The following is a 12,155-nucleotide window of genomic DNA, read 5'->3' as shown; positions in this document are numbered from 1 at the left end:
GAGTGTAGCACTTTAACAGTGTCATCTTTTAGGATTTGAAATAGCTCAGCTGGAAATCTATCACCTCCACTAGCTTTGTTTGTAGCGATGCTTTCTAAGGCCCATTTGGCTTCACATTCCAGGATGTCTGGCTCCAGGTAAGTGATCATACCATCACAGTTATCTGAGTCATTAAGATCTTTTTTGTATATTTATTTTCAGTATCATTTTAGAAAGAATTAAAGGTGGTCTAAGGGGCTTACCAGATGACTCAGTGGTAAAGAATCCTCCTGCCAATGCAAGAGAACTGGGTTCAATCCCTGGGTCAGAAAGATCCCCTGGAGAAGGAAATGGCAACCCACTCCTTGACTAGGAAAGTATTCTTGCTTGGGAAATCCCATGGCTAAAGGAGCTTAATGTGCTACAGTCCAGGGAGTTGCAAAGAGTTAGACATGACTTAGGGACTAAACACAACAATACTCAATTGCTTCAAGACTGATGTGGCTTATCTAATACATAGGAACAATGGAATAATGAATACAGTAAGCACTTATGCAAAACCAAACCAAAAAGTAACCTGTAGATGAAAGAACAAACCATAAAACTGCTTTCCATAAAAGCCGAAAGTTTGTGACTCTGACTGAGTCCAAGGATTTATTCAGTTCTTTTCCCTTTCCTTCCCAACCTTCCTGATATAATTGACTTAGAACTTTGTCTAAATGTAAAGTGTACAGTGGATTGATTTTATATGCTGCAAAATGATGACCATCGTAGCATTAGCTAATGAAAGGTTGTTGCTTAATCACGCAAAGACGCCGGGATTCTTGGCCTCCAGAGGAGAAGAATTCAATCCGGGGCCAGAGACAAGGCTTGATCACTCAGAGCTTTTGTGTAATAAAGTTTTATTAAAGTATAAAGGAGATAGAGAAAGCTTCTGACATAGACATCAGAAGGGGGTAGAAAGAGTACCCACTTGCTAGTGTTAACAATGGAGTTATATACTCGCCAATGAATCCAAAGAATGTGTAGAGGTTGTAAAGATCTCACTAGACCTACTCCCAAATTTACATTTTAAGATAACAGAATTAGCCAGAAGGTTTAATCCAGAGACTGTCCTCAGGCAGGATACATAATCCTAAGGAATGTAGAGGGGAAAAAAAAGTTTGTCCTTTTCTCCTCCTTGAGAATTCCAGACCCCTCTCTCCTTGGGGACCCCTAGACTTATCAACCTGCCTAGGAAATGACTCTCTCACTAACACCTCCATCATGTCATAAAATTAACATTTCTGTGTGACAAGAACATACAATATTAATTCTCTTAGCAACTTTCAAGTTGCTATCTATAATCTATATGTAATACGGTACTATTAAATAGTCATCTTGCTATACACTGGATTCCCAGAACTTTTTCATCTTGTAACTGGAAGTTTGTACCCTTTGACCAACATCAGCATCTCTGAATTTCTTCCACTCCTCAGTCCCCAATAACCACCATTCAATTCTGTTTCTATGAATTGGCTTTTTTAAGAGTTCACGTAGAAGTATGATCACACAGTATTTGCCTTTGCCTATCTGACTTATTTCACTTGGCATAATGCCCTCAGAGTCTATCCATGTTGCCAAAGATGGTAGGATTTCCTTCTTTCTCATGGGTGAATAGTATTACCTCGGGTGTATATATGTATATATACACACACGTGTACAGACATATATATCATATGTTCTTTATCCATTCCTAGACACTTAGGTGGTTTCCATATCTTGGCTAATGCAGTGAATGTGGAAGTGCAGCTGTTTTGTTGAGATCATGATTTCATTTCCTTTGGATAAATGCCCAGAAGTAGCAATGCTGAATCATATGATGGTACCATTTTTAATGTTTTGAGGAAGCTCCATACCGATTTCCATAATGGCTGCACCGATTTACATTTCCACCAACTCTGCACAAGGCTTCTTTTTTCTCCATAACTTCATTTCTTACCCCTTGTCCTTTGATGATTCTGAGGTAAGATCCTATTGTGGGTTTGATTTGCATTTCCCTGAAGATTAGTGATGCTGAGAACTTTTTCATTTATCTGTTGGCCATTTTAATGTCTTCTTTGAGAAATGTCTGTTCAGTTCTTCTGACCATTTTTTAATCAGATTATTTGGGACATTTTTGTCATTAAGTTCTGTGAGTTCTTTATATATTTCAAATATCAACTCCTGATCACATATATGGTTTGCAGATATTTTCCCTCAGTCCACAGGGTGACTTTTCATTTTGTTGGTTGTCCCTTTTGTTATGCAAAAGCTTTTCAGTCTGATGCAGTCCCAGTTGTTTATTTTTGCTTTTGTTGCTTTGCTTTTTCAGCTATATCCAAAGTATCATGACCAAGATGAATGTGAGAAAGACTTTTCCCTGTGTTTTTTCAATCAGTCCTTAACTTAAGGGCCTGAACAAAAGTCGTGTATGCTTAGTCACTCAGTCATGTCTGACTCTCTGCAAGCCTATGAACTGTAGCCCACCAGGCTCCTCTGTCTGTGGAATTCTCCAGGCAAGAATACTGGAGTGGGTTGCCATTTCCTCCTCCAGGGGATCTTCCAGATCCAGGGATCGAACCCCTGTCTCCTGAATTGCAGGCAGATTCTTTGCCCACTGAGCCATTGGGGACAAAAGTCAGAACATCAAAAAATGAATGTTCTCCCTATTTTCCCAATACACACTGACCATACACTTTTCAATCTTACTCTTGTAGTTTACAAAAAATATTCATTTTAATCCCAAAGATGAATCTATCAGAGGGGGCTGTGAAATTATATTCTTACTGACAGAAAGGTATTATCCCAGGAAAAGAAAATAAGAGGGAAAATGGCACAAGCATAGATTTATTAGTAGAAGAGTTTCTAGGATAATGAAGACCCAGGTAGAATCCCTGGAGTTGAAGGTGAGATGATTGAAAAAAACCTTGCCTTTAGCTCCCCTCTCACAATCAACCAAGTTCCTAAAGAAGAATGTTTGCTCCACTCATAGGAGATGATCTTTAAGGCAATGAACACAACTCTATTTTAAGAAAAGTTGTTTCTAGGTTTGCAGGGCAAGCCCTTAAGAAAAGTGCTACTCTTAAATTCTCTTCTAAAAGCACATTTATTGGTACTCCCTTTGGCAGGACATACACTAAAATTAGAACAATACAGAGAAGATTAGCACAGTCCCTGCGCAGGATGACATGCAAATTCATGAAGCAGTCCATATTTTTAAAAAAATAAATAAAAGCAGATATATTGAGCATTAGCTTGTTTTACCTTTCAGTTAAAAAGGTAATAGATGTTCAGTATAGAACATTTGGAAAGCAAAGAAAGATCACAAATGAGTTAAAAATGGAAATCCAGTTATGTATCATTTGCTCCTGAGTCCCTGGTTCTTAGAAGGACCTACTAGGAAAGCATGTACCCTGCAGAGGCTAGAGATGGGCTCAGGCAGCAGCAAACCATTGTTAAGCTGGCCTTCTGCTTTGAGGCACCGATAGCCAGTGTAGATGCCTCAGGAGTTCTTTTGGGAAAGAAGCTCCCAGAAGAACTGGGCTCTGGGTTCCCACCCTGGCTGTACATCTTCTGGGTGATTTAGGAAAGTTACTTAATCTTCTGTAACTCAGTTTCCATACTGGTAAAAGGAGATGATGATGTTTTTTATCCAGCTCGTGAAGTTGTGAGGATTAAGGAAAACAATACATGTGAAGTAGCAAGAATGGTGGCTGGAACACTAAGTACCACATTAGCACTAAGCTGTAGTGGTTTTACTGGTTGTAGTAGTTAAAGTTTCCATCTCAGTTCATGACAAATTCGTGAACCTTGACTTCTCTTTCCTGGTTGTCTCCTCATTAAGGAAAAACTACGCCAACTACGAGATTGCATTGTTGGAAAAAGGCCAGAAGAAGAAAATGTCTACAGTAAGTAAAATTTGTCTGCTCTTCAAAAATAATAGAGTGATGAAGTGGAAAAAGCAAGAATGGTGAAATAAAACAGGCCTGAGTTCAAGTTTATATCCAGTCACTTCCCAGCTGCTTAAATTGGAGAGTGTCTTACTCCTTGGTACTCAAGGCCCTTGTCTGCAAAACAAGAATAATCAGACATATACCTGGAAGTGATTGTACAAGTTAACACATAAAATACTTTTCACCTTCTCTGGCCCATAATGTAAATGCTAGTTACTTCCTTTCCTTTGATTTCCATATAAGTTGCAAATAAGATAATTATGCTTTAGTTTTGTGTGTGTGTGTGTATAAGTCTCAGTTCAGGGTATTAAATTGTTAAAGAGTCACACTTTTTTTTAATAAGGTAGAATATTCTCAATATAGTCAATTCTCACAGTTGTCCACATGTGGATCATTTTAAATTATAAATCTCATGTTGCCTTCCCCTGAAGCTAGCATGCTTCTTCTCAACACAGATTCCCCTTGCTAATAATTAGCAGTTGCTCCCAGGGGGGAAAAATACTCATTTTAATGTTAACACAAACCAAACATTATTAAGATGGTAAATCTTCTCCAAACATAAACAACGCATTCCAAAATTGAAAATAAATTATGTTGTCATTCTCTGACCACCCTATCCCCAAGTCCCTACCCCTGCACAGATAATTAAAAACTGACAACTACTAGTAAAATTTGAAAGCCTCCATCTCTTCTATTTTCAATAATACTGCATAACTTTTAGATAGTACTTCATGCTGAAATTCGCTATGTTAAAATTCATTTTCTTTTTATATTATTGGATTGTTATCTATTTCTTCAGAGAATTCTTTAAGCTCTCTTAGAAATGTTTTCTAAAACATAAATATGCTTTCTAAAATAATTAAGGTCCCAAACACAAAACTAATTTACAAATAACTGAGTTCTACAAACCTACATTCTAATGTGGAATAAGAGTAAAATTTTTTAAATGTATAAAATTATAAAATATATAAATAATTTCACTAAGGAACATTAAATAGTAGTAGTAGCTAATATTTATTGTCTTATCTACTCTGCACAAAATCATCCCATTAATAACCCTTTGAGATAGGCATTAGTCCCAATTTATAATAGGGAAACTGAGAATCTGAGAAACTAAGAAGCCTCTAAACACACAGATTAGAGATTACAGTCTATGTCTATTGGAATCCAAAGTTAACACTCTTAATCATTGGTGTTTTAATTAGGAATCAACTAGTTCTTCTTTCAGCTAAAATGGAATAAGCAGTACCAGACAAACCCTCCCACTGTAAGGATACAGATAGTAGGCAAAAAAATATGAAGCAACTGATCTCAGGGAGTAAATGATAGGCAGACTTAGACTGTAATCCCAGAGAAAAACAAAATATATGAGACGTCTCTCATCATTACCCACAAGATGATTTTCTGACTATAGTCTGTGCAAAGCAGTTAAACTGAGGTAGCAAAGATAAGAGTTCAGGGCAGCCAGAGTCCCACTCCAGTACTCTTGCCTGGAAAATCCCATGGACGGAGGAGCCTGGAAGGCTGCAGTCCATGGGGTTGCACAGAGTCGGATACAACTGAGTGACTTCCCTTTCACTTTTCACTTTCATGCATTGGAGAAGGAAATGGCAACCCACTCCAGGGTTCTTGCCTGGAGAATCCCAGGGACGGGGGAGCCTGGTGGGCTGCCGTCTGTGGGGTCCCACAGAGTAGGACATGACTGAAGTGACTTAGCAGCAGAGCTGCTGGAATGTATGTGGTGAGTCACTGAAGAGGAGGTAACCACGAAGAGAGGAAGCCTCAGAGTGAGGGAGGGGCTCCACAAGTCTGGCTGAGAGATGAGCTGTACATGTGCAGACAAGACCAGTCAAAGCATGTAAGATAGCAGCTTGTAGTGCTTGCTGTGAAGGCAGAACAGAGACATTGAAGGTTGGGCAAAGCCAAGGAAAAGCCAAACTGGGGATGTTTCTTTGAGTTCTGCCCTGCCAGAGAGGAAAGGTCTCCTAACACTTTGTTAAAATGCCTGGCATCCTGCTGTGACACCCAAGAGATGTAAAGAGTCAGGACCATGACTTAGAGTAAGACCTGCTCTAGACTTGCCCCAGCAAAGCCTAGAACCAAACCCCTACAAGAGCCCAGTGGAAAATGGAATTTGTAGGCTTAGTCCTACTGTTGTTGTTGTTTAGTGGCTAAGTCATGTCTGGCTCTTCTGCCACCCCCATGGACTGGGGCTTGCCAGGTGCCAGTCCAGGGAATTTCCTAGGCAAGAATCCTGGAGTGAGCTGCCATTTCCTTCTCTAGGGGATCTTCCCAACCCAGGAATTGAATCCACATCTCCTGCATTGCAGGCAGATTTTTTTTTTACTGCTGAATCATTAGGGAATTTCTATTAAGAGTCTTAGCAAACATCTTGAGCTTTGTATAGGTTGACACTGAAAAAAAGCAGAAAACTGAGCCTACCACAGGTTCATGACAGTAAACAAACTGCCTGGTAAAACAAGAACCTATATTCATCGAAGGAATATAGAATATGAATATAGAATCCAGAATACGCTACAGATTACCTTTAAAATCCAGTATTCAGGGTTATTTTTTTAAATGAGGTACAAATGAAAATGCGATTCACAGAAAAGAAAAAAGAAAGCATCAATAAAAACTGAACCTGAGATAGTCTTATTATTGACCTTAACAAAATTAATGAAAAATATGGTTTTAAAGAGTGAATAAATATGAAATTTAAACAAGATAATTGAAACTATATAGAAGAACCAGATGGAAATTTATAGAAATTAAAATTACAATAAAACAAATGAAAAATTATCAGAAGAACTTATCAGCAGATTGAATATAGCAAAAGTAAGAGTTAATCAGCTTAAAGACAGATCAGTAGAAATTATCCAATATGATGAAAAAGGAGATAAAAAAACTTGAAAATGAATGGAGCCTCAGAGACACGTAGGACATAACACAGTCTAGCATGCACATAGTCAGAGTCCCAGAGGAAAAACTAGTGAGTTTGGGCAAAATATTTTAAAATAAATAATGGTCAGATATTTTCCAAATTCAATGTAAACTACCTTCATACTGTTCCAAGAACTTAAAAAAAACTCCAGTTAGCCTGTTAAGCCGAACTATATTTGAGCACTTGTAGTCAAGCTACTTCAAGTCAAGGTAAATTCTTGATAGCAGCCAGAGAAAGAGACATATATCAAGAGAAAAGCATAAATGTATTCCATATTCACTAATATCTTGTCAGAAACATGGAGGACTAAAGACGGTGCAACAATATCTTTGAAAGTGCTAAAATAAAAACAAATGACCACTTAGAATTGTATATCCAGGAAAAATAACCTTCAAAAATTCGTTGAAATTGAGACATTTTCAGATAATTGAAATCAGAGAATTCATAGACAGGAAAATTGCAATGTAAGAAATGCTAAAGAATGCCATACAAGGTGTATGAATTGTACTGTATGTAATTATTTCTGAATAAGGTTATTTTTTAAAAATACTTGAATAGCTCAGGCTAGAAGAATATCAAGGCTGAGTAAGAAGCTATTATTAAGCGTCAAATATATCTAAAATCGTGATAATGTGGAACAAACATCAGAAGGGAAAAAAGACATAGTTTCACACTTAGTGATACAAGTAATAAAAGACAGTTACATACTTAGTGGCCAGAGGTATTTTTTAAAATCAGACTGTGAAACTTCAGTCATCTCAAGACAAGAAGTAGTCAACTGATAAGAAGAAATGACCCTAAGATAAACATGGAGCAAAACTCAGTAGAATGTGCTTTTTTTTTTTTTTGTCTTGTAGATAAGCTCACCATTGTGCACCATCCAAATGGTAAGTGGTGTTTATTGAAGAATTTAGGACTAAAACAAAGCCCAGAACAAACCAACTTTTGTATTAATGTAAACCTAATGTGATTAGGCTGGTCAGTGTAAAAACTCAGAGAGATTTTATATTTATATGTAAGGCAATTTGATATCCAAAATAAATGTGAGGTGATTCTAGAATAGCAATGCTAGAAGCACTGTGATATGGTAAAAGAAGTATGCACTTTGAACTCTGACTTGGCTCTTCAAACTTAACAAGCTGTGACCTTTGACAAGTCACTTAAACTCTTTACACCTCAGTTCCCTCATACGTAAAATATAGATAAGAATTCTATCATGGGGAATTGCTATAATGACTGCTGATGATTGATCTAAATCGCGCTAACTTGGTAAGTGGGAAACGTTTATAGAGCAAATGAACTTAGAATAAAACTTAATAGTTGGAAGGGTTCACTTTAGTGTAATGAGAGAGAAATGTGTGCAGAAAGTAGGGAGGGCAGAGAGGAGCTGCAGGCCAGCTGGAGGGTTGTCTAGAGAGCTGTGAGCTCTGCCTCCAGCCTGAAGCACAGCACTGACTGTGGGAATAGCAAAAGCAGAACAGAAGTGTGTGGCTGGATGGAAAGTCAGAAACTTGTGATAGAAGCAGGAAGTGGCATGGGCCATGGTGCAGTGGTAGGAGCAAACTTATAAAAAGTGTGCTTTGAAGTTACCTGATCCTGGTAAATGGGGAGGAGAAGAAGGCAAAATCAAACGGAGGTTGTTATTCATGGTGTCGGATAGTTTCTGAGCTCATCAACTCCTCAATATGTGGGTATGATAAATTAATACATACATATTAATACAAATTAATACATAATTGCCAAGGATGCCTTTTCAATATGCACATTTTATCTCTTTAGTGTTTTTTATCTTTACCCATATCCTACTCTTTGCATATATATTTTTTTAAATGCTGAATAAAGGAATTACTAAATTTGTGAATGAATAAAGCGTTAGTAACATCGTTTGTATTTCTAGGTAACGAAAGTGCCCACAGTGAAAGTATGTTACATAACATACCCTTTGGCAGTAAGGTGGGTTGTGTTTATCTTCATTTTTATAAAATACAAACAAAGAACTTATTTGTTGAGAAAGAACATGAAAGCCTTCTATCCTGACTATGTTTTGAAACATTCCAACAGATATGAACTAAGTAGGTTACATAAGCATTTGTGTGCAAAATACATGAGCAGTAATTTTTAAAACATAATTGTTTGGAAAAAAGCAAAGAAAGAACTTAAAGGAGAAAGGCACTGAAGCTAACGTGCACAAACATGTACAGACCAAATAAATTGTAGAGAAGTTATAAACACATCTTCTTTAGCAAAAGGAATATGATGAGTCTATTTGAACCACAGTTTATACAATCCTTAAAATCTAGTTTTGGGAAAAAATATAATGTGAAAATATTGTTCATATAAATATGTGTTGCTTCACATTGTAGTGTTAACTGAAAGTAAATTGCTAATGAGAAGCTAAAAATAACCCTAAAGAAAGAAGGTGCAAATGGAAAAGCCAAGACCAGTTCAAGACAATATCCTTGATGTCCTGACCACACACTTTTCTTCATAAAAAATTGTACTATTCCAATTGTCTATATATGTGATGTAGGAAATTCTCACTATTACCCAAGAACATGTGGCAGCTGGATTTCTTGCTAAAATCCTGAATTAGGGCCCATTACAAACTAGTTTTTGTTTACCAAATTTTGATAACCCTTTAAGTTCTCCCATCCTTCAATATATCATAACATAAAAGTTATGTTAATACATTAACATAAAAGTCATTCACTCTTAAGAACTGCTTGAAGTATTTGCATTTCTGGATCATTCTGTGGCCCACCGGTGAGCTATAGACTTAATGGGTCTGTAGCGCATAGACTCATGAGACCCATTTGACTGTCACAGAATTGTGAGGTACCATCTAGCTTTATGAAAATATCTTTGTCAAGCAAAAGTCCTTCTACAAGATCTGAAGGACTATTTTAAGAGCAAGCTTTTGGGTAAGAGGAAAATAATATAAATTCCCAACACTTATTCTCCCTCAAAAAGGAAATAAAATTTGAACTCAAGGACATTGATGTGGTTGAACTTAACAATGATTCTTTCCTTTTAAGATGGGGGACTGTCTTGCCGTTGCCTCTACAAAGCTGTTCTCCCGTGACTGCAAAAGGCAGCTATGACTTTGTCGTGTTTCTTTGTTCAGCCTTAAAATGGAGAAATGCTAACTCTGTGTATTTTTTCCTTAGCTTCCTGCTCGACCCCAGGTGGAAAAAGATTTTGGTTTCTGTTGCAGGAAAGATCACTAAAGATGGTAAAATATCATCTATATATCAACTATATTTTTTAGAAAACCTAAAGCAAGCTTATTAGGAACTTGAAAGATCATTTGTCTAACAAATGGAATACCTTAAATGTTTCATTATCTTCTCCTGAAAGGATAAACATATGTATTTTTCAAGCTAAAGGTGATTGTTCCGTAGAAAGATTTATGTGTAGGGGTGATTTTATGCTAGCTAATCAATTTCAGTTGATGATCCATTATTCACTAATACATGTCCTGCGATCTTATTTTCAGGTTATTATAATGAAACTCAAGAATCTGCAGACACTTTCTGGGTGAAGCAAGCTTGCATTTGGATTGCCTGCTGTCTTAGGATAAATCTATGCTATGAAAGCAGAAGCAAGTTTTGAGTTTCAGAATGTTATTGCCAAACTTTATTGGCATTGTACCTGCTTCAAATGAGTATATCAAGATTAAGTTTGAATGCTATAGAGCAGTTGCATTCTTTGAAAATTCTTGCGTTTTACCTGGCACTTTGCTTATGAAGCAGGTATTTCTCATTTTTAAAATTAAAAACAAGAGCAGAGAAGTTAAATGCTCTGTAGAAAAGTTATTGGGCCTATTTAAGGGGCTAACCTTATAGTTTACTCCTCCTACACTGAGAATAAACATAAAAAAATACAAATTCATTTTATACATATTGGCTTTTCCAGTGGATAATCTATTTTCTGAATTTCTCATGTTCAAAACTCTAATTGTTATTATCAGATCATGCTTACAGCAACCTTCCATTTTTCAGAACCTGTTTGCATATTACCTTGAGAATATTGTTTTTTTAACTTTCTATATCTCAGATTAATATACATTTTCACAACCTATATTCTCTATTAAAAGGCCTACAATTTCATCAACCAAATTCTTAGAAACAATTTATGAGCTTAAAATAGAATGCAGTTTTACCATTCTATGATTTCTGCCCACAGTTGCTACAAATAAAATGAATGTTTAAAGCTGTTGTCTGACTTTTCAAAACAAATGTATGAAATTAACCTCTGAAGTCTTTTGCTTACTAGTTTAAAGATAGAAGTCCACCAAGTTTTTTTTTAATAATTTTACTGTGTAGGGTTCATAAAGTAAACACACAAATTATTTTTTTCTAGCTTCTAAACAGTGAGTGATAGGAATATCCAATATTGTAAAGTAATTGCCTCCAATTAAAATAAATTAATTAATTTTAAAAATACATGCATACTATATATACTTAATACATACAATAATGGAAATTTTAAATACATGTAACGACCATTCCTAATGTGATTTATAAGGGGAAAAAACGCAATTCAATAAACAATTTAGGATTAAAAAAATAGTAATAAAGTGATTCTGCAAAACAGTGCCTGTAAGTTTCTCATGACCATTAACACTCTCAAACTCAAGTTTTAAAAAAGAATATAGTTGTTTGATCAATAGTTGTCCCTAATAGAAGGTGATTTTTGATTATGACATTTGGAAATTTGGTCCATAGTTTCACATTTAAATTTTCAAGAAATGGAATGCTCCCATTTGGTGCTTCAGGTGGTAAAGAATCCACCTGCAATGTGGGAGACCTGGGTTCGATCTGTAGGTTCAGAAGATCCCCTGGAGAAGGGAACGGCTATCCACTCCAGTATTCTGACCTGGAGAATTCCATGGACAGAGGAGTCTGGCAGGCTGCAGTCCATGGGTTCACAGTGAGTTGGACATGACTGAGCGACATTCATTTTCATTTCTGTGGATTGTCCCACCCAAAGAGTCAGGAAAAGCAATAGGAAAACTGACTACTTTTCTGTAATTTTCTAAATCTGTAAAATTTAAGTGTGTCTATTATCTCTATTGGGCTTCCCTGATAGCTCAGCAGGTGAAAAATCCTGCTGCAATGCTGGAGACATGGGCTCAATCCCTGGATTGGAGAGATCCCCTAGAGGATGAAATGGCAACCCACTCCAATATTCTTGCCTGAGAAATTCCATGGACAGAGGAGCCTGGCGGGCTACAGTCCATGGGGTCGCAAAGAGTT

At 36.6% G+C, this 12,155-nt stretch overlaps 1 protein-coding gene and 1 non-coding gene across 2 annotated transcripts in view; both read left to right on the top strand.

Moving 5' to 3' along the window:
* LOC120861876 (B-cell scaffold protein with ankyrin repeats-like) overlaps positions 1–10,778 on the top strand; it is a 56,881-nt gene extending 46,103 nt beyond the window's left edge. The window contains exons 6-10 of the mRNA XM_040237766.1: positions 3,845–3,908; positions 7,755–7,784; positions 8,795–8,850; positions 10,065–10,129; positions 10,394–10,778. Coding sequence (XP_040093700.1) covers positions 3,845–3,908; positions 7,755–7,784; positions 8,795–8,850; positions 10,065–10,124 — 210 coding nt within the window. The 3' untranslated portion in view covers positions 10,125–10,129; positions 10,394–10,778. The remainder of the gene's footprint in view (positions 1–3,844; positions 3,909–7,754; positions 7,785–8,794; positions 8,851–10,064; positions 10,130–10,393) is intronic.
* On the top strand, positions 3,113–3,218 carry LOC120862318. Its single transcript, XR_005720746.1, has one exon. It is a non-coding gene; the product is annotated as a U6 spliceosomal RNA (small nuclear RNA).
* Positions 10,779–12,155: the final 1,377 nt, after the last annotated feature.

The sequence above is a fragment of the Oryx dammah genome, unplaced genomic scaffold (assembly GCF_014754425.2).
Source record: "Oryx dammah isolate SB20612 unplaced genomic scaffold, SCBI_Odam_1.1 HiC_scaffold_3, whole genome shotgun sequence".
Taxonomy (NCBI): domain Eukaryota; kingdom Metazoa; phylum Chordata; class Mammalia; order Artiodactyla; family Bovidae; genus Oryx; species Oryx dammah.
This window is presented reverse-complemented; position numbering and strand designations above follow the sequence as displayed.